The following is a 22,175-nucleotide window of genomic DNA, read 5'->3' as shown; positions in this document are numbered from 1 at the left end:
TGTAACTTTTTAATTAATAAATGCATGTGTAAAATAGAGGACCCTATCTAGCTAGATTTTAGCATGCACCCTATGTGAAAAATAAAAGTTCATTAACATAGTAGACAAGAGTTGCAAGATGGGCCGGCCCAGCCTGGCACGGCCCGGACACGGTGCGGCCCGAGCACTGTACATGCTCGGGCCGGACCGGCCCGGCTTGCAATCGTGCCGGGCCGGGCGGCCCACCTTTTTTATTTTAAATTATAAATTCGTTAAAAATATTGTAAAATTTGTAAAAATTATATAAAATATTTTAAAAATACTAAAAATTAAGAAAATTTTTAAGAAAAATCTAAATATCATAAAATATAAGTTTCTTGATTGTAAAAAATGTACAACACATAAAGACTATAGAAAAAATAATTAAAAATATGCAAAAAATTAAAATTTACATGAATAAAAAAAGACAATTTTTTAAAATTTAACATAATATTAGAAAATAAAATTACATTGAAAAAATAGAGATAAACTAAAAATAAATTACAAATAGATATAGGAAAAAAATTGCCATTTATTTAAAAACTATGAAAACAACTTAGAAAATTACAAACTTCGAAACAATTTAGAAAATGACAAACTTCGAAAATAATTTAAAAAATTACAAACTTCAAACTTCATTTGATTAATCTATTTCTTCATCAACACGGGTTGAAGTTGAGCAGCTCCGGATGGTGTAAGGCCTCTCTCAGTATCACTCACCTTCTTCATGTATTTGTTGTTCTCATAACTCTGTCTTACGCTTCTAACCAATCCTTCAGACATATGCAGCATTCTGACCATTTCTTGGTTCATGCGGCTCCTCTTATCATCGAGTACCTTTTTTCCTGCACTAAAACAAGACTCTGTTTATTGGTTTTTTAATATGTAAGTGTTTGAGGGTATTTATAGGTTTTTTAAAATCTTCTAATTCTCAAAATACCCTTGTGAACTAGCCGTTTATTGTTGGTAAAAAAGGTAAAAAAGTAATTACATTTTAAAGTCTAAAATAGCCTTAAAAACTAGCCGTTTTATAGTTGTTAAAGGGACTACAATAGTCATTTTTCAATATTTAAATTAATTAAGAAAAAAAAATTGGCGGGCCGTGCTGGGCTGGCCCGCATGCTCGGGCCAGCACGGCCTGCGGGCCACCAGGGCATGACCTGGCACGGTACTGTAGCTGACCGTGCCGGGTTCAGGCCGGCACGGCCCACAACAAACATTCAAAGCCTGTATATCATTAAACTATCTTTTTCCTCATCTACATAATCTCTAATTTTTCCCCTGATATAATTAATTGATACTATTTTGTTTTTGTCTTTTTCTAAAATGTTGGATATATCCAGTGGATTTATTTTAGAATAATGCTTTTAAATCAATGGAAAAGCAAACCGGAACATGAAACTTTACATATTTACATTTATTCCAAAAAAAAATTTTAAAAAAAAAACTTTACATATCCATCAGAAAGACTAAACTTCAAAATCAGTTCAAATCACCACCTAAATTCCAGAACACAGAAACTTTGAAAATTTCAAGTGTGAAAAGTGAAAACTCTCCATCTACTAGTAGATAATATTCTTCTTTTTTTTTAATTATTATTATATTTAAAGAGTACATAATAATCTCTCCACATCTTGATGTGCAGACTTCCAACGAACAAACAGAAAAAGAACACTCCACAAATTAAACAGTAACCATAATGAATCAAGCACTAAGATTAACTTGAGAACGATGATCAGTTGGCACCAAACTGACAAGCTTAGCCTCAGAGCCAGTTATGGCCTCCAACTCCAAGCTCTCCTTCTTGTACTGATACCCACTAGCAAGCCAAACAAAAACAGCAAGATTGAGAACAGATATAACTATAAGAAAAGCATAGTAGTAATCCAAGTGAGAGTCATTAAGGTTGTTGCCAATACAGCTCTTCCCTCCTCCTCTTCTAGTCAACTTATCAACCATTGTAACAAGAAAACTATTAAGGAAATTGCCCACCCCTATACCACTAGTAAAGAACGTGGTTCCCAAGCTCTGCATGTCCTCCGGCGACTGGTCGTAAAAGAATTCTAACAAACCAATGGCATTGAACACATCTCCGATGCCGAGAAGGATGTACTGTGGCAAGAGCCAGAAGATGCTCATAGGGGACGATGTCGGTGGGGTGGCTGATGTTGTGTGTCTTGATTACGTGCATGCGTTTGAGCTCGACGAAGTAGGCGACGGCAGTGACGGCAACGTGAAAGGCGAAGCCGATGCCTAGACGTTGTAGGAGAGTGATGCCCCTAGGGTTGGAGGTTCGACGTTGCATGAAAGGGAGGAAGTAGCGGTCATAGATGGGGACGGAGAGAAGCATGGAGATGGTGATGAAGCTGCCGAGAGAGGCGGCGGGGATTTGAAAGGAGTTGTGGTGGTGACCGATAGTGCGGTCTAGAGTTGTGCCTTGTTTGACGAAGAGGGTGTTTGCTTGAGCCCAAATGGTGGAGGGGATGATGGTGGCCAGCCAAATTAAGGCCATGCCAAGCAGTAGTTTTGTTTCTTCTACTTGTGTCACCGTGCATGGATTGCTCTTCTTGTTTCCTTCTTTTATTGCAGCCTTGTCTAGGAATCTATACATATATTTAGATATATGTGTGTGTTAATTGTTTAAGAAAAAAAAAGGAAGATGTAGAAATCAAGTTTCAAATATATATTATGATTGAGTGGATCAATATGTAGGGGAAGCAAGGAAGTTCATATAAATAAAATACTATTATTTAATTATAATACAATAAGTATGTGAATTGTGGATTATCCACTTTAATTAAAAAAAAATGTGTGAATTGACAAGTGTTTGAGTATATATTTGGTGTTGAGAAAGAGAATGAGTGGAAATGAAGCATATATGTAAGACTTAATTTTATGTAAGACTTAAAAAGTGGATTTAGTTCCTCAGTGGCCACCTATCAGTCTATCAGTACTTATGCTCTGAGCCAATCCAGAGCATTGGGTTAAAGTGGAGTCAGTCCTTTTAACCTTGCTGTAAGTGGGGAATACATTAACCTCAGCTATAAATGCACCACCATAGCACGTACTCAATGCACTGAATTACTGATGGTGCCAACATACTACCACAGATACTTTTTTAAGTCGTGGTGCAATCTAGTGTTCCTATCTATCATTATATTGCTCTGACATGTCTCCTCCTCAACACCACTCACTCTGCCACACAATTAAGATTCACACATGCTAATACAGGCTTTTTCAATACAGTACTATATATATATATATATATATGTTGGTTCCCATATTAAAGAAAGGCATGCATCCTTAGCCAGTTCAAACGCACCATACACATCAATGGTCAAGTAGTCAATGAGTGAAACAAGACAGAAGAAAAGTCAAAGAACTCACCTGAAAGCCATAGTGTGATGAACTCTCCTCTTGCCAGTGGCCATGTAATGCTGAGGCTCAAGCTCATACAACTCCGACGGGTCCTCCGGCAACTCACAACTCCTGTTAGCGAAAGCGGTGGCACAAACCCTAACCAGTGCCTTCGCCGGACTCTTCGTCTTTCTTACCTTATGCCGATAATTTGGTGTACCAAGATAAAATATCACCAATGAAAATAGCAACCCTGCTGTAGGAATACCATATCCTAATCCCCACCCTATGTTCTCTTGTATGTACACTAACCCTAATGTGGCCATGAGACCTCCTGTGAAGGAGCTGAACATCCACCAGTTGAAGAAAGAGACCTTAAGCTTCTTCTCATTGGGATCAAAGTCATCGAACTGATCTGCGCCAAATGTTGATATATTTGGCTTTGTTCCACCTGCTCCAACAGCCATGATATACAGTGATAAGTAGAAGAAGGCTATTTGGAATGGTGTGGCCTTGTTGCAGACTCCATTAGTGCATGTTGGCCTTAAGGTCTTAAGGGAAACAGCCATGGTTAACAGTACCATTCCCTGTGATCATGAGGATCCTATACATGTTAAAACACTAATAATTAAACTTCAATTCAAAGGGAACATTTTTGATGATAAGATTCATTTCTCTCTCTCTCTCTCTCTCTCTTTTCTTGTGGGTGGTTGGTTGCCTATCACCATCATTAGCCAAACTTTTTAGATGAAAAAACAAAAAAAGCCTTCACTAATTAAATCATTGTTAGACTCACCATGGCATATATGAGGGATGAAATAGTGAAGGTCCAGAAACGACCAAAGTATGTGTCGGCGATGTATGCGCCGATGATCGGTGTAATCCAGACTGATCCTGACCAGTTGTTTACACTCCTCACTGATGACACAGTGTCTTCATGTAGTTGAGTAGTAAGATACACCACTAGATTTGCAGCTACTCCATAGAAAGCCATCCTTTCAAAAGCTTCATAGCCTAAAACATAATAGCAAAATTTAACCAAAATTATGCATAGCTTTTATCCTAAGAATTTGATCCAAATTAATTAATTAACCTACCAACTAAGAAAGCACAAGCCCTCCATCTTCCGGTCTGCGATGCGAGAACCGGACGGCCACGAAGATCTACCGAACCATCTTGAGTGAAGCCTTTGTCCTCCATTGATTGGGCTTCGTTTTTCTTATGGTTCTTTGTATCTTCTAGCAAAGAACAAGTGTAAGAGCAGAGCTATACATCTAAAGTTATGGCCTTATCCCTTAAGGTTATCACCAGAATAACCAATATATATACAGGCAACAAAAGTAAGTGGTTATGCACCGCGTGTGGCCCACTTCTTTTATTCTTCACCCTTTTTTTTTTAGGATTCTTTTAAGCATATAATTTTCTTACAGTCAGCTTCTTTAATTATGATAGATGCGAAGACTGGTTTATAGTTGATGACATCAAGATTAAAGTAATTAATAAGAATATATAAGCATAAATTTATGATCTTTCCATAATGGCTGGTTCAAAATAGATTTACTCTTAGAAATTTACCACTAGAGTGTAATTAATTACTATAATATCATAGAGATTTAGTAATTTACTTTCAACTCCTCTTATCCTGATCACTTGCTTTATTTTTGAAATAGATAAACTTATCCAACCATGTAAAATCTTTTTAGTACTACTCGTGTAAGTAACTAAGTATCCCTCCAGACTCTTCTATGCCTACAAATTCCACCACTATATGTTCTGATTCTTTTTAATTATTTATGTCACCTTTGGTGTCTTTATTGGCTTGGACTGGGTCTGGTTGCCATTGGTGCAATTATGTTCCATTGGGAAGTGTGGTACTCGACTCTGAAGTGCATGATGAAGCCAACTAATTGAAATTCAACACTTTTGAATCGCTTCACACGTGTGTGAATATTTTTGAGAGGGTCCGTTACAAGGTGAAGCACGTGTGGTAAGCTATATTTATCTATCTCCATATATATTTGCGTGTACGTTTCCATATATAATGTCAGTGATAGGGGCCTATCATTTTGTGTTAATTTTTATGTATAAAAATAGATAAATTATAATTTATTGAAAAAAAAAAACTTGTGTTGAACTTTTACAACAAAACAATTTATTTTTGGATCCAGCAGTGAAAATTGGAAATTCCTTGCATAGTTGTATTCTAGTTGGGTGTGGATGCAATCTTATCTCAAAGTTGGGAGAGACTTGGGAGGAATTGGACTGCATATTTTTTTGAGTTAAATGTGGATAAATTACAGATTTATTAAATTAAAAAGCAGAAGTACAGGGAAAAGAAAGACAAACAAGAAAAGTCAACTCTCACCAGAGGTGAGGGAGAATATGGAAACAAAAGAAAAAAAAAACAAGCAGAGAAAGGAGGCTAAGTGGGCGGAAGATGCCGTCTGGCACCTTAGGCCTACTTAGAGCAGACGTCAGTAACACCTACTCCTCAGCAGCATTGAGGTCTTGGTCGCCAGCAAAGCTAGATACTTTTGCGCTAAGGAAGTTGAGTGAGCGCTTAATTTTCTGGGAAGCTTCATTGAAGGATTGCTGGTGTCTATCAGCAGCTGTAGTGAGAGCCAAGAGAGAAGCATATTAATAGATTTAAAAATTATGTTGTAAATCGGTAAAGCATTCAGTTGAAAAATACGAGAGTTTCTTTCTATCCATATATTCCAAAAGAATAGCTCCGGAAATTAGGTCCCAAAGTGGTCGGAGAAGAGGATTGAGAAATGGTAACCAGATCGTTCAAAGTGAAGGAATTGACTGAGGGAGAGTATTGAGATCTAAAGATTGGGAAAAAAAACACCCAGATGCGTTTGGAAAATTCGCAGTTGAGAAGAAGGTGATCCAAGCTTTCAGTAGCGTTGTGACAAAGTACACATGTATCAGAAATGTTGTTGGTGATACACCTTTTCTTGTACATATTTGCAAGAGTAAGGATTTTATCCTCCCCGGCTAGCCAACAGAAAAGAGTGATTTTAATAGGGCAACAAATTTTTCAGAAAGTAGAGTAACGTGAGCTTTGCAGACCACCGTCAATAAGGAATTTGTAGAATGATTTGACTATGAATTTTTCACTTTTTTCTGGAGCCCAGAAGGAAATATCATCACGATTAGAAAGAGCAATCAGGGATAATTTCTAAAAGAGAGGATAACGTAACAGGAGAACATGTGGAGAAAAGAGTCTTCGGATAGTTAAGATGTTGGTGAAATTGCCTGATTGTGATCCAAGGAAAAATGCATTGGGAAAAGAGGGCCAGCCAGAGATCTTTGAGGAGGGTTCCAGCATGCCAGCGATCAAACCAAAGAGAGGTGTTAGAGCCACTTCTTATCGTTTTGATAAGACAAGAACGGAAAGCATGAAGGATGGGGGTCACTCCTGCCCAAAAGAAGAATTTATTTCTAGGCGGAGGGTGAAGCGATATTTCATTTGGGTCGTTGGGAGAATAGTTAGAATGAAGGATTTTAGTCAAGCAGCTATTAGGATTACAGGATAATTTCCACCACCATTTCCCAAGCAAAAGCAACATTAAATTCCTTAAGGTTGCGAATTTCCAAACCTCCCATTTCTTGAGGTCTAGTGATCCTGTCCCAAGCGATTAATCTGATTCCTTTAGGACCCAGGTCAGGACCTTTCCAAAGGAAGTCTCTTCGAATTTTATTAATTTCTTTTGATTACCCAATTAGGAAGTTTGAAAATTGACATCCACTAGACTGGGACAGTGGAAAGAACAGAGTTGATGAGGGTAAGATGACCCCCAAGGGATAAGTATTTTGCTTTCCAAGGTGAGAGTCTGGAGCGAACCATACTAGTAAGCTTAACCCATTCATAACGTTTTGGACGTCGACCAGAAAGTGGAATCCCTAAGTAAGTGATAGGAAGGAAGTTTCTGGAGCAGTTTAGGATTCTGGCTGAGGGTTGATGAGGTTGGAATCCAAAGTTTGTAGAATACAAGCAGCTTTTCGAAAAGTTAATGAACAAGCCATATGACCCCTCGAAAAGGTAGAGTACAAGTTTGATAATGTGAAGATCATCTTGTCCACCAGCCGAGAAGATGAGAAGGTCATCAGCGTATTGAAAATAACAAATGTTAACCGACTGATTCAGAGGGACACCCATAAGAACTTTGGATCTAAGCGCATGAGAGAACATAGCACTCAGGACATCAGCAGCAATGGCAAAGAGCAAGGGAGATAAGGGATCACCTTGCCTCAGGCCCCTTTTACATCTTATATAACCCTGGGTGCTACCTTAATAATGAATTGAGATTTGGCGGTGCTTAGAATAGCATAAACCCAAGAGAGCCATTTGTTGCCAAAGCCTCTAGCAGCTAGAACATCAAGGAGAAAAGTTCCAGTCTAAAGAATCAAAGGCTTTTTACTGAAGTCTACTTTAAAGACATAACCAAGGGATTTTCTTTTGCAGGTTGAAGATTATTTTCTTGGGCCCCAACAATATTATCCGCGATGCATCTTCCTTTTATGAAACCAGATTGTGAGTCATCCACAAGGTTGCACAACTGTTGGCAAGAATTTTAGAAAGGATTTTATAGGTAGAGTTGGTTAGACTGATGGGTCTAAAGTCTGCATATTTTATTTTTTGTTTTCTCTTGATAAATAGCTCATAAATGATTTAATTTCATATATATATATATATATAATAAATAAGATATATATGAATTTCTTTTTGCTCATATTATATTTGTGATGTGAAAAAAAAACATGAATCTTTCCTTGCGAGAATGATATGTATAGTTGAATATATTAAAAATTAATAAAAATAGAGATAAAAGATGTCGAAATTCAACTCTGGTTGATCTTATCTCAAAACATTATATGTTTGGCGCCTTTTGCACTTTTCAATGTCATATTCCATTATTATTATTATTATTATTTTTATTTTTTTTTAACCGTCCACTTTTGCTAGCTTGTGTTTAATGGGTATGATTTATTCACTTAATTAAAATTTTTTTTTTCACACTCAACAAATATACTCCAACAAACAATATATGAAAATGCCAAAGATCTATACCAAGATAAGAGATCTATGTAATCATTTTAAACCAGGGCAGTGCTTTGTTTTAGATATTGCGCACATAACTACTAAATTATAAACAACCTAAACCCTAAATTCATAAAAATATATATATATATACATAATTGTATGAATGATAGTAAACAATAGCAAAATTAGAGATTTGCCTGTTTTTGAAACCAAGCAAATTGAATACGCTGGAGATCTACTAGACTAACATCAACATCGATGTCTTTCTCTTTCCTTTGAAAAGAAAACCATGTGTTTCATGAAAAAAAGGAAGCTAGCCAGTGAGCAAGCGTGGAAATGTTTGCTTCCTTATTCATATTCATTTTCATGGGACTAGGAAAACAGTGAGCATAGATCTTCACCATTTTCCTGAAAAATTGAGTGTTTAGGAAATGCATTCTTTTTTTAATCAAACCATCTTTGAGTGGTTCAAAGTGCACAAACTACCACTAGACTTAAAAGAAAAGGATATGGAAATTAAAGAAGATGCCAAATAGTTGGTAAGGAGTCAATGTTGTAACTTTAGCATCGCGTATATTGGGGGGTAATTAAGGTGTCAATGTTGTAACTTTGTTATAACACTATTCACCTAATTAACCAAACTTCTTTTAAAATTTTATTTTTAAAAAGCTAATTATACATAATAGTTATTTTAAAAATATTAGTAACAATAATAAATTTTTATTAGTATTGACTAAGTCAATCTTTGATTGATTAATTCATATGAAGAAAGTTTCTATTCAATATTGGGGTAAAAATCCTTTACCTCTGCATTCATAATTCTTTCTCAACCAAATGGTACTTATAGTCTTATATGCAATTTATATGATATGTACATTTGAAGATATAATTTTGGACTGAAATAAGACATAGCAAAGTAATATTGGATTTCCCTCTAGATGCGTGATTTACTTCAACTAAAATACATACATGAAAGTGTTTATATATATATATATATAGATATTATGATGTATGTTAGCCATGTCTATGGTTTGGTTAACAGTACGTGTGATAGGTTCTCTTGCTGAATAATTCTGAAATGAAAACCAAGTCTGTTGACTTTAGAGGCCGGTTGAGTTTTTGGTGCAGGTTGGCTTCATCGTTATTGATAAAGAATATTACAATATATCAATATAGAAGTAAATGGTTTGATTAAGACCTTAACTTGTATGTATGGGCAAATTAAAGTTGTACATTAATTTAGCATGAACTCAACGAGGCAAGCTCTGTGAGATGGTGATAAGCACCATTTCCAAACCAAACCTATTTGATTGGAAAATCCGAAAATGAGATAAGTTAGGTTGATCTAACAACATAAACCTAACAACAAGCCATGTTGGGTTGGGCATATATATCAACAAGTCAATTGAGTTGTCAATTTTAATAAATTAACTTCCAGCCACATTGAAATAATGGAGTCACGCTTGCCTGTTTGGATAGTGCACATACATTGCATGCAAAAATGAGCATTTTGCAAGTAACACAAAATGTGGAAGTTATGAGACATACGATACTGTGGAAGATATATGGCATTATATATATATATATATCACAGATGTTGACAAATGATGACATATTTCTCCAAAAGAAAAACTTCTTATGCTATATCTTTCACTTTCCAAAAAGAAAAAAAGGTCTTATGCTTTGACTATTGAAATGATAAGGTGTGACCTACAACTCTTGTATATTTTGACATTTAAATCATGGCAAACATGCATGATCTATTAGAATTTATTTCAGAAAAAGTCTTAATGGTGAGTTAATTGCACTGTCTAAAGTCATCTGATTTATCAAAGTAATTTGCAAGCATTAATTTGTAATTAATACATGAATTATAAGTCTTTGTGGTCCAAGGGTCACAAAATATAGCATATGTTTTATTGCCAAATTCAATGGATTTAGTCATGCAGGTTAGTGTTTAATTATATATTTACACCCACACACACATACAAATCAACTGATCAAATAATCTACATTGCATTTTTTTGAAATCCAGGGTATCTTTGCAGATAGAGAAAGATATCATTTCCAAATTAATTGGATTTAGTATGGTATCATTTCAATCATATGACAAAATTATATAAAGACAAAAAGTAATTGGTAGACAATATTTGTAAGAGGATTTTCCCTTAGAATTTCCTAAAAGTCACAACTTTTGGCCCCCGCACATTACTGTGGAACTTTAATTCATCTTTTATTTTCTTCTAATCTAATGTTTTAAAAACATCTTAATTAATCCCTATGCAATGAGACAGCCTTATCTATTTTTGAAATAGGTTTTTGGACCCATTAAATCTTAAACCCTAAACCCTGTAAAGTTTGGCATAATAAACTTTAGAAGCATGCATGCATATGGCCAAAAGAATCTCTTCTCAAAGTTTTTCTTTTTCCTCTTTTTTGTCATGATGAGGATGAGGTTGCAAACTTGCATGCCATTTTTCATGGTGGTGGAGATGGTGGGGAGAAAAAGGGTTTTATAAGGTTGTGGTTGTGGTTTGTTTAGCAATGAAATCAAAGAGTAGTATCAAAGAACAAGTTGGTAGGTTTTGAGTAGTCATGAGGTGGTGGCTTCCTCTAGGACGCTCCGAGAAGTTGGTCGGTGAGTTAGTGTTGCAACTTGCAGGATGCATGCATGGGCCTCATGGCTACGTGTATTGATGGAGATCTTTAACTAATGGTAGTGCATATATCCATGCATATGTGTCATGGATCATTAGGGTTTTCAATGGGTTATGATAATTAACCTCAAACTTTACCCTCGAAGAATTTTAATTATTTGATCTTATAATTATGGTTTGTTTTATAGAAAATTTATCTTGAAAATTGTTGAGTTTGTTCTGAATATGCTATTATTATCATTGAGATGTTTTTCCTGGTCCATATTGACTCAACAATGATGATGATATATTTTGTGGCGGGTCCTGAGGAGCTACCGGCCGAGGAGGCGCCAGAGCGGTAGACGATCTTGAGTACTATCTTGGTTGCTGGGTGGCAGGGTGCGAGGAGGCCTTCTTTTTTCTTTTTTCCCCGTGTTGTTTATGTTTTTTTGAGACGATCTTGAGTACTATCTTGGTTTGCTTTTTGTACCACCTTTAGTGGTCGGTCTTGTCTGTCAATGAAGACATGTGTCCTGTTTTCGTTTTGGTTTAATTGAAGTGGTTTATCCACCTTTTCAAAAAAAAAAAATGTACAAAATTTTTTTATAAATTTTTTATTTTTTATATTTTCTGATATGATATGTTTTATATATTGCCATTTTCTTTTTGAGAAAAATATATATATATAATTCATTTTCAGAGAAAAGAGACTTTCAACTTGCAATTTTTAATTGTAGAAGAGGGCATGAGTGAAATATGTAATCATTTTATTTATCAAAATATTTCATTATGACTTATTTATATGTTATTTTAAAAAAAATACAATAAACATATAGCCTTGCTTACAACATAAATGTTTCTTATCTAAAGAATGATACTTTTATAAGGTCTCAAATAACATTTTTTTTTTGGTTTACTTTAGTAAATTTTATTTTTTATTTTGTTATCACCCTATATTTGTTAATTATATTTCTAAGTTGGACTGTTGTTTTCTCAGTACTTTACCTAATCACAATATAATCATGGTTTTTATACATATTTTTAAATATATAAATATATATATAAATTAGTTCTTTTGTCAATAAAAATAATAAAATTTTCATGTGAGCAAGATATTTTCCTCTTAATTACGGATTTTATTGGTCTTATTTATTACAAGCATATAAACAAAGGCGGAAAATAAAGAAGAGAGAAAGATGGGACTCAGTAGTCAACAATGGGCTGGTAACATCAAACACTTGAAAATTGTTCATGAAGTTATTCTGTCTATCAACTTGACTCTCTTTTCACCCTTAATTCCACAACATCAAATTTCTTTTTCATGGGAAATATCCAATACTACTTGTGAGTTGTGACTAAATAAAAACATTATATTTTTTTGGATAATATATAATATTAGATTCCAAAATAGAATAAGCTAAGGTTTTAATTGGCTACTGTCTCTAGTGCTGGTGGTGTAAATAATTAATGTTATCTTATCTGATTGGAATTTGGTGAAAGAAATTTGCATTTTCTATTTCATTGGTCCTTACTCTTATTCTTGAAACAATTCTTATTGATTTGCCTTTTAATTTTTTATTTTTCAAGACTTGTTTTGCTGGTTCTGATTTTATTGTATTTGTTTTTTTGTTCTATCCTATATGATATTTTTAGTCTTCGTATTTTGAGTTTTAAATATATATACTTCCCAGGATTTTATCTACTTTTATTAAAAAAAATAATGTCCAAAATTAGAAAATTTTATTAGCAAATAATTAATCTTTTAATTTTACTTAAAATCCTTTTTTTAATTATGTCCATTTATGAGAAAATTAGGAAATATATAGTTTCCATTGAAGCCATATATTACATGGAATATTTTATAACAAATCTAAAAAATAAGTGGAAGTATAAATTTAGAGAATATACTCGTTCCTTTCACTTCATTTTTTTTCAATGCATACTATACATGATTCATCCACTTCACTTAACATATATATATATAGAGACCTTTCTTAAACGTCCCTCAACTATTATTCCATATATAATATTCATCTCTTCTCTCAATTTATATCATGCATGCATGATCTTCAACTGGGCATCTATATATTGGAAAACAACCAAGAAGGGGTGATAATTAGTCTTCAAAAAATCTAATAATTTTTTTTTTAGAATAAAATGGATAAACCATAATTTTATTAAAAAAAACGTAATAAAACAATTTGAAAGGGAACCATTCCATCAAATAACCATTAAGGCTTAGCACAAGATAAGGTATAACCTTCTGCTATAATTAATCTTGCTTACTTCTCTCAGACCAGTGCTTGTTTATTGCCCACTGGCTTTGCAGCTCTGCTTGTTTCTTTCCTTACATTGGAGGTAGATGACTTCACAGTTCACACTACCTTCATATTTCAAACTTCTTATGGTATAATCTATATATATATATATATATCATGTGTATATATATATATATCTTTGTTTACATGCACAAAGCTAATTAATTGTGACAATGCTGATGGATATGAGACTTTATACAAGTGATACATGAATGTATTGGTTGCATTGTATGGTTCTTGATATCTCTGTGGGATTGATATCAAATTTGTTTTTTCATTTTTATCAATTTTATCAAGAATCCGACCTCAGTTCCAGCTAGCATGATGGACGATAGCCTATCTACAGCTCTTGTACCTCTTGAGCTCTCTTAAGTTAAGGATCCCTCGCTAGCTCTCTAGGATGAGCACGGGTTCCAAGTTTAATGCACTCGTGTTTATGTTTCTTTTATTGTTTATCTACCAAAACTCTGTGTTGTACTCTTTTTTTATTAATAAATATGGTTTATTTATTTTATTGAAAAATCCAACCTCAACTTTTAAGCACAGCTGATGAATCTCTTCAACAACTAAACAAGTCTTATAATAGTCATCTCATCCCTCTGGAGATAGAATCGGTGATCATCATAAAAAAATAATTAATTTGACCAAATTATTGCGTGTATATAAATTTAAATGATAAATTTTCTGGGATATATATATATCTATGAAAGGAAAATGTTTATAAGTTTTTATATATAACATAATAGTAAAATTATCACAAAGTTCTAACATTAATTTCTGTCTTAAAAAAAATGTTATTTTGGGTTAAACAATAAACATTTCAAAATTCAAGGACTTCCATATATATTAAACGAAAATACAATATAAGGACTAATTATTACTCACATGTGAATAGTGGATACCACGTGGATATTTATTATATCTTGAGGATTCTATTAAAAAAAAAACGCATTATCATAATATTCAATATTCACCCATGTTTCTTGGAACCTTATCACTTTGCCCCCTCCAGCTGATCAGCCTGATCATCTTTTCTCAGTTTACATCATACATGATCTTCATCAAGGCTTATATATATCCAAGAAAAGTTTAGAAGAAAGAAGATATACAACCAAGAATTGTTGATTAATTAAACTTTGAGGAATATAAGTTTAATTACTAGCAAATGATCTTAAAAGAATACCTTAACTTGTAAATATTAAGATATAACTTGCAAAGGAATCAAAAGCATATATTATACAAATTAAGGGAACAAAAATATACCATCAAATAACTATATGACCAAGACTGCCACAAGATAATTAAGATGATTAAATAAACTGAAAAACAGCTTGCGCCATAATATAATAATAAAAAAAAATTCAGTAACCCTTCTCTGCTAATTAGTCTTGCTCACTGCTTTCAGAGCAATTCTTAATAGCTTGAAGCACTGCCTGTTTCACAACATGGGCATCCATTCTTTCCATCTCATTCTGCAAAGATATATATGAATTTTAGTAGGTAATTAATTATTTACACCATAATTAATTATTCACACCAAAGAAATTAATGCATGCATGAAACATTCTAAATGTATGTAAATATGTATTCTGTTTGTTTTACAGAAACAATGTTGACAAAATGTAGATGAATGAGACTATACAAGTCATAAAAGTCATACATGTCATGCATGCATGTACTAGGTGCATATTGAATGGTTGTGAACATCTTTGTGCTGGCCATTATAATGATAGTACTCTTTATCTCTATGAAACCAAATAATGGTGCGCACAAAGACAAGAATGGAGACAAGGACATCAACTGGTGAAAATGAAGCTTTTACATGAATATATATGATGTAGAGAATTAATGCATGGATTCATGATAATTTAAACATCTAAGAATGATGATGATGATGATAATGATGATGATGATGATGATGATGATAAAAGTTTGCCTTACTTCTCCTCCAACTGCTTCAAGATGAAAGGTATCAGTGCAGGAAACCCTAGCTTCAAGCACAGTGAGGCCTAATTCTTCAAAAACTTCAAGAATGGAAACAAGTAAACCAGGGCAGCTCTTTGCAGAAAAGACATTGATCAAGAAGCCCTTGTTTAGGGTTTCAACAGTGACCTGTTAAGATATTGGATGACCCTGTCAATATTTTTGTGTGCATATATATTATAGAAATTGTTAATATTTGAAGACATCCAAAATGGTTTTATGAGTATACCAAAGGCATAGGAGTTTCTTCATCTGCTTTAGATGATGAGATATCCTGGTTGAGTCTTTCCACCTTTTGCTTCAACTCTCTAATATAGTTTGAAGCATCAACAATGATTGAAGCTTTATTTCTCTGATCAAAGAAAAAAAGAGAAACTTGATCAACAACAAACATCAAATCAATATAAAAAACTGCTTGCGAGTAATTCAAGAATGATCTCTGATGCTGAAGGAGAAATACATATATATATATATATATATATATATATCAAATAAGGAAAGAAAAGAAGAGATAAACTTCAAATTAAGTTCAAAGCTAATGAAATACTAGTGTTTGAGTGGTATAGGGTGATTACTGCATGAGAGTTTGTAACTGAACGAAGGAGCTGCAGTTTCTCATGCAAAGAAGTTCCCTTGATTTCTCTTGACACCATGGCTAGCTATCTCTCACTCCCTTTCACTGAACCTCTTTTTCTCATCCATCAAGCTCCTCAACAAGGGAACATTTTATAGAAAGCCAAAACAATAAATAAAGATATTAAAAAAAAAGGCTTCTGTTCTGGATTGCCAAAACTACCCTTTGGCCATTATAAATAATGGCGCATGAATACTTTCTACTCAAAGAACTGCAGCATAAAAAAAGGCAATAAATGTGTACGTGAAACATTCATTCATTGTTATGGTGGAGCAAAATGAATGTAGAGTTAATCTAAACCAAAGCTTAAGTACTTAGATTGGTTATATATATATATATATATAATATAATATAATAAGAGAGAATAAAAGAGTATAGGAGATAATAAATGGGAGAGTGTAGTAGTAGTAGTAGTAGTAGTAGGAGTAGGAGTAGTAGTAATGGTGGGGCAAGGGGGAGGAATCTGCTCGTGATCAGGGCGCCATCGAAAGCTGCGAAGAGGGTCAAAATAGGAAGGTGTTGGCGTGGCAAAATAAAGAAGAGAGATGAGAGACAAACAGAGAGAGACGGAGGAGTTTTGTGTGGTTTTTGTTTGAAGGTGAGTGTGTGAGCTGTGAATGACTCCAAGTACTCCTCACGGGGGAGTTTCGCCGTCACGTTTCTGTCCCACAAACACACTCACACATCCGAACACTAACACTAACCCTAACCCTAACCCTAACCCTACCCTTACCCTTACCCTAACCCTAACAATGAGTGGCCGAGCTCATTTGTGTGCAAATTATATGTATAATAACAAGAAAATATATGCACAAAATGTGGTAGCTAGCCGTTATGTTATCCTCATTAGTCATTATATATATATATATTTATATACATTAGGAATTTAAAAATGAAATATTTTATATGGCTTTCAATAATGAGATTTGAGGTTAATTTTAAATAATTTCTTTTACAAAAACAACAAGCACAGTAAAAAAAAAATAATAATAATAAAAAATTAAAAAAATAAAAAAATTAGGGGGACTATGTGGGGGTGAACTAACACTTGGAGCAATGATGTCTTGTCATAAACCCGATGATATATGATGAACCATAATTTTATAATAGTAAATCATATATATATATATACTATACAATAATACAACTCTGGAGGGCTGAAAAATATGACTCTTTCCATAAAGGACCAAAATAAAATTTAAAACCTAAGCTCTAACTCTTTTAAAACAAAGAATCAAAATACCATATATAATTTGATAAAATGGGCAAGCCATTCACTTCAACCAGTGTTGTGAGAAGAAGTTAACCCATACCCCCTTACTTAGCAAGGAAAATAATTACTAGCCTCCTAGTAAAATACCAATTATTGTTTTAAATTTTAAAAAATATTTATTACTTAAATAGTTTATCAAAAAATGTTTATATAAATAATTATATTTTATTAAAACAATAACATATATGCATCAATTATTAAATTTTTATTTACATAATATGTATAGGTGTCATGCAATATGAGAGAAGATATTTTTTAAGCCAACTGACATCTTTGATTTAAATCTCAAATAAACTTTTGAATATTTTAGATGGATGTAGACATATAATATATATATATAGATAGATAGATATTTATAATAATATAAATTTTATACTATGGATTTTTATAGATTATTCATAAAATTTAAATTTTTTCTAAAGTTCCAAAAAAAAAAAAATTCAAATGGATGTGATTGATGCAATACTTGAAAGCATGTTCGGAGTTGAAGTGTAAATTTGAAAATAAAAAATTGAGCCAATTAAAAGACAGTGACTTGTCAACCTAGTTGTTCTTGTACAACTTTATGTACTGACTTTATGGTGGTCAACTACATGTAAGTGGTTTCAAGTTTCAACTTTTAACATATATACATCTTCAGCAAAAACTTTTTAACATATATACATCACTAATTTTATCAAAGAACAACTCACACAAAAATACATGTTAAAAAAACCAATCCAAGTCAAAAGACCACTGTGAAATGCTCATCCATGTAGATATAGGAGAAGTAGCCACCACTATATATATATCCATCAATATGTTTGATAAGCTAGGAAACATATCATTGATAGTCATGTATAAGAACAGCGACTTATCTAAGCCATTTATTACAAGTTGTCTTAAAGACCACAAGGCTCAAAACACCATTGTGTGCGAGTTTGAGTGTGTGTGTGTGTGTGTGAGAGAGAGAGAGAGAGAGAGAGAGAGAGAGAGAGAATGATCTCTGTAAAGAGTTCTCGTGAGCACAAGAGTTTTGCTAAAAGAAGAGATGGTGGCCACTCGTGAATTAGGGTTTGAAAGAGTAACACTGCTAATGGGTGACGTTTGGGTCCGGGTCTCTGTGCATGGGCTGCCCTACTCTCTCGGGCATTGTCCACATGCCACACGGACAAACCACGTACCAACCTACTACCACTTACCGATCACATGTGTGCATCCCCCATAACCCTAATCATCACAACCCAACAATGGACCTAACCATGCACACATCTCTTCTCTTGTCTCTATATTTGCACACCCTCCTCTCTCTCTCTCTCAAGACGTTTCAGAATACAATCTTTCACGTCACTTTTAGATGTTTGCTAATTTTTTTATCTTACTGTACACACACACACACACACACACACACACACACACACCCATGCATGCATAAGAAACAAGATTCACAAAACCCTAAAACCCCTCATATTGTTTGTATATAAGCATAACAGAGCAACAGAGTTTGTGTTTAAGTGTTTGTTTATATATATATATATATATATATTTATATATTTCGATTAGATATATATACTATCACATGCATGCTTAAAAGTTAAACACTAAGAACATAAGGAAAGCGGATAGGCCAAAAGATGGCTCACGAGGAGAACATTTATCAGTATCTATCACACCTACCAAAAACTTGGCACTATGTTTGGCTACCATTCTTTTTTATTTTTTCCTTAGTCATGGGTGGATCCAGTTGTGTGGAGCTCATGACCACAGTCTAGAGATTTGGATACATGCTAAAGTTTGAAACAATGTATTATATATATACATATATATACAAGAGTTAATTATTGGAGTGATTTAGTAAATTCATAGTTAAAGGAATTGAAGCATTTGTTTAGGTGAGTGATTAGGCTAATAAAGACATGGTTAGTTGCAAAGACTTTGGAGGGTTTAAGAAGATTCTCATGTATGATTTGATTGTTGCTTTCAGAGGTTGTGGGGAATGATGAACTTTTAAATTGTTAGGGTGGTGTGTGTTGCTTGTTGCAGCAAAACATTCTCCTTTTCATTACTTATTCAATCTACAACCATAAATAACCCTCACATTCTTCTCCTCCTAGCTTTAATTCCTTCACTCCAAGATCATCTGGACCAGTACATAAATGGGACCTTCTCCTCCTTTAAATTGTATCCTTTTCATAGAATTCATAACTCAAAAAAATAAAAGATCAGAAGTAATTTATCGGAAGTAGTAGTAGAAGAAGAAGAAGATAAAAAGAGAGAGCTGGAAGGGCACCATCATAACACTTTCCTGGCTCTACCTTGTTTGGCTGCATGTACTTCGACAACCTTCTCGTGACCCTCTTTTCTGTTCACCAATGTTTTGTCTAAGAATAAAAATGAAAATCTAATAATGTTTATTATTTTTTCAATGGGTTCTTTATATATACATATATATATATATATATGAAATTATAATATATATATATATATATAATGTGTATCTATCTTGAAGAAGTGGCTATTCTTGGATTCCTGTTACTTGTGATGTGCTACCAAAGCTCACGTGAGGTGATCACTTCGGAAAGTACATTCACATGCAAATGTGACAATGGACAAACAAGTGAATTTAAAGCATAGTTATCAAAGACCCGGTCCGGGCATTGACCCGTCAAGCACTACTGCGCATGGTCAATTGGCTCAAACTGGCTCGAGTCATTCTGGGCTCAACGCTTTGAGTTGATAAAAAAATATTTTTAAAATATTATTTTTTTAAAATTATAAATTAGTTTTTAATTATATAATAATATATCATAATAATATCCATGAATTATTAGTTATCAAATAAATAATTTGATGGAAAAATACAAAATAATCGCTAATCTTTGATTTGGAAGTAGTAGAAAAGAGGAAAAACAAAACTTCACATAATATCAATACATAACAATACTAATTCACAATAAAAGTTTAAATTTATCATCAAACTATCAAACCAAACTCAATCCAATATATAACCAAAAGTCTCAAAATCGAAATTACAAATCAAACTGGCAACTGGTCTGATCACGGGTCAATCGGTTCGACCAGCGGGTCAATCGATCCGATCACGGTCAACCCGGCTCTAACCACCGTCAAAGCGGGTCAATGCGGGTCGAATCTGACGATTGAGACAACGGTCTATTAAAGACCCTGACCGGCTGAAGACCGGGTCGGGTCAACCCGTCCGACACCGGTCCGGGTGATAACTATGATGTAAAGTGTAAGAGAGAGAGAGAGAGAGAGAGAGAGAGAGAAGATCAAAAGAACTATCTTGTAGGTTAATTATCTATGTATAACAAAATGAACAATTTAAACATATACACTGAAAAGTAATGAGGACTTTGTGATAAATGAGCAATAAAACACACACAAAATATATGGTGCATGCTAAAGTCCTTTTTAAATATAATATTGCTTTATATAAATATATATATATATATAAACATATATATATATATATATATATAAGAGTGTTTATTAAACCATTGATTCCCTTGAAATGTTAATTTGGCGGTTCCCGCCATCTCACTAGTTGATTATTTTTTCTTATAGTTTGTGAATAATATGTTTAATTATCAAAGCAACCCCTTATTGGAATTATTGTCTAAATTATAAATAGAGCTTAATCATTTTCTGGGTTCGTAATCAAAAGAATGACCTGCAAGGATGATCCACACAGACATCATGATTAATTGCTTATATAAATATTATTAGGAGATTCCCGTTATGGAATAAAAAAACCTATTAGAACAGTAAAAAAAAAATCTTTTATCGTCATATCAGAGCTCCAGTTCTGAACTTAGAACTTTAGACAAATACTTCTTAAGTTAAATTAATTGTATTTAGATCTCATTTTTGTGTGCCCTATAGAGTCTTGTATACCCTTAGTTGAATCTAGTTTAGAATAAGCTATCAACTTGCTAATAAATTATATATGCGCGCGCATATATATATATATATATATATATATATATATATATATATATATATATATATAAGCAATATTGTCTTTAAAAAGGACTTTTAGCATATATAACATATATACGTTTTTCGGAGTCGCTTTCATCAAGCATTAATTTACTGACCATAATAAAAATAAGGTTCTAGATGTTAGGTGAAAATTTAGCTTCTTTAGAAATCATCTAAATTTTTACTGGGATCTTTTTGAGCATTTAATTTGCATTATATTTTTTTCTGAGCTTATATATCTCAAGAATTAATCGAGAAAGATGTCATTTATGTGCATAAAAAGTAATGTTTGGTTTATTTTGATGTGTTCATCATTAGGTGAGAACATGGTCGGATGGAGATATAGAAATAATGCTGTAGTTTTTTAGGCTTTTTGGTTGACATGTCAGAGGAAAAAAATGGATGTAGATTTTTAAAAATATTTGCATGAAAATGACTTTTCACCCTAATTAATTAATTACAATATTTTTATTTTTAAATTATTATTTATAAAATTTTAATCGGAATTAATTTTAAATATTTTCTACAGTTTTTGGGTAATTTTTAAAATTATATTTTTGTATTATTTAAGTTATGAATAAAAAATTGATTTTTTAAAATTATTAATTAATTTTGTTAATTTAAAAAATAACAAAACAAACTGGTGGTGCAAGGTTTCCCTTATCAAAATTTCATCACACTCCCCCGTCCTGAAATCAAACACTTGGATAGGGAATTGCATATCTTCTTAGGCCCCATTCTTTATACCAACTCTCAAACGATAAGGGAATCTTATCTCTAAACCAAACACTTCGCTGCGAACAAAAGATATTATCGGCAAATATTTGAAAAAGTTAAAAGTGTAACTTGTAAATACCTCAAGAAGTATTTAATATCACCAAACTGTAAATAATTAAGTTTTTTATATAAAAATATGTGATGACAT

At 33.2% G+C, this 22,175-nt stretch overlaps 2 protein-coding genes across 2 annotated transcripts; both read right to left on the bottom strand.

Moving 5' to 3' along the window:
- Positions 1-1,554: 1,554 nt before the first annotated feature.
- Positions 1,555-4,659, bottom strand: LOC120274046 (protein NRT1/ PTR FAMILY 5.1-like). Its single transcript, XM_039280794.1, is given in 5 exon segments — positions 1,555-2,160; positions 2,162-2,621; positions 3,406-3,962; positions 4,172-4,389; positions 4,473-4,659. Coding segments are annotated over 5 exon segments (1,776 nt in total). The 5' UTR covers positions 4,576-4,659; the 3' UTR covers positions 1,555-1,722.
- Positions 4,660-14,606: 9,947 nt separating this feature from the next.
- LOC120273933 lies at positions 14,607-16,261 on the bottom strand. The gene is made up of 4 exons (XM_039280682.1): positions 15,938-16,261; positions 15,592-15,714; positions 15,321-15,491; positions 14,607-14,851 (listed from the first exon to the last, which is right to left on the bottom strand). Exons 1-4 carry the CDS (start codon positions 16,013-16,015, stop codon positions 14,762-14,764), a joined length of 462 nt encoding a protein of 153 aa, XP_039136616.1. The 5' UTR covers positions 16,016-16,261; the 3' UTR covers positions 14,607-14,761.
- Positions 16,262-22,175: the final 5,914 nt, after the last annotated feature.

Source organism: Dioscorea cayenensis, chromosome 12 (assembly GCF_009730915.1).
Source record: "Dioscorea cayenensis subsp. rotundata cultivar TDr96_F1 chromosome 12, TDr96_F1_v2_PseudoChromosome.rev07_lg8_w22 25.fasta, whole genome shotgun sequence".
Lineage (NCBI taxonomy): Eukaryota > Viridiplantae > Streptophyta > Magnoliopsida > Dioscoreales > Dioscoreaceae > Dioscorea > Dioscorea cayenensis.
The sequence above is the reverse complement of the archived record's forward strand: the minus strand, read 5'-3'. Positions and strand labels throughout refer to the sequence as shown.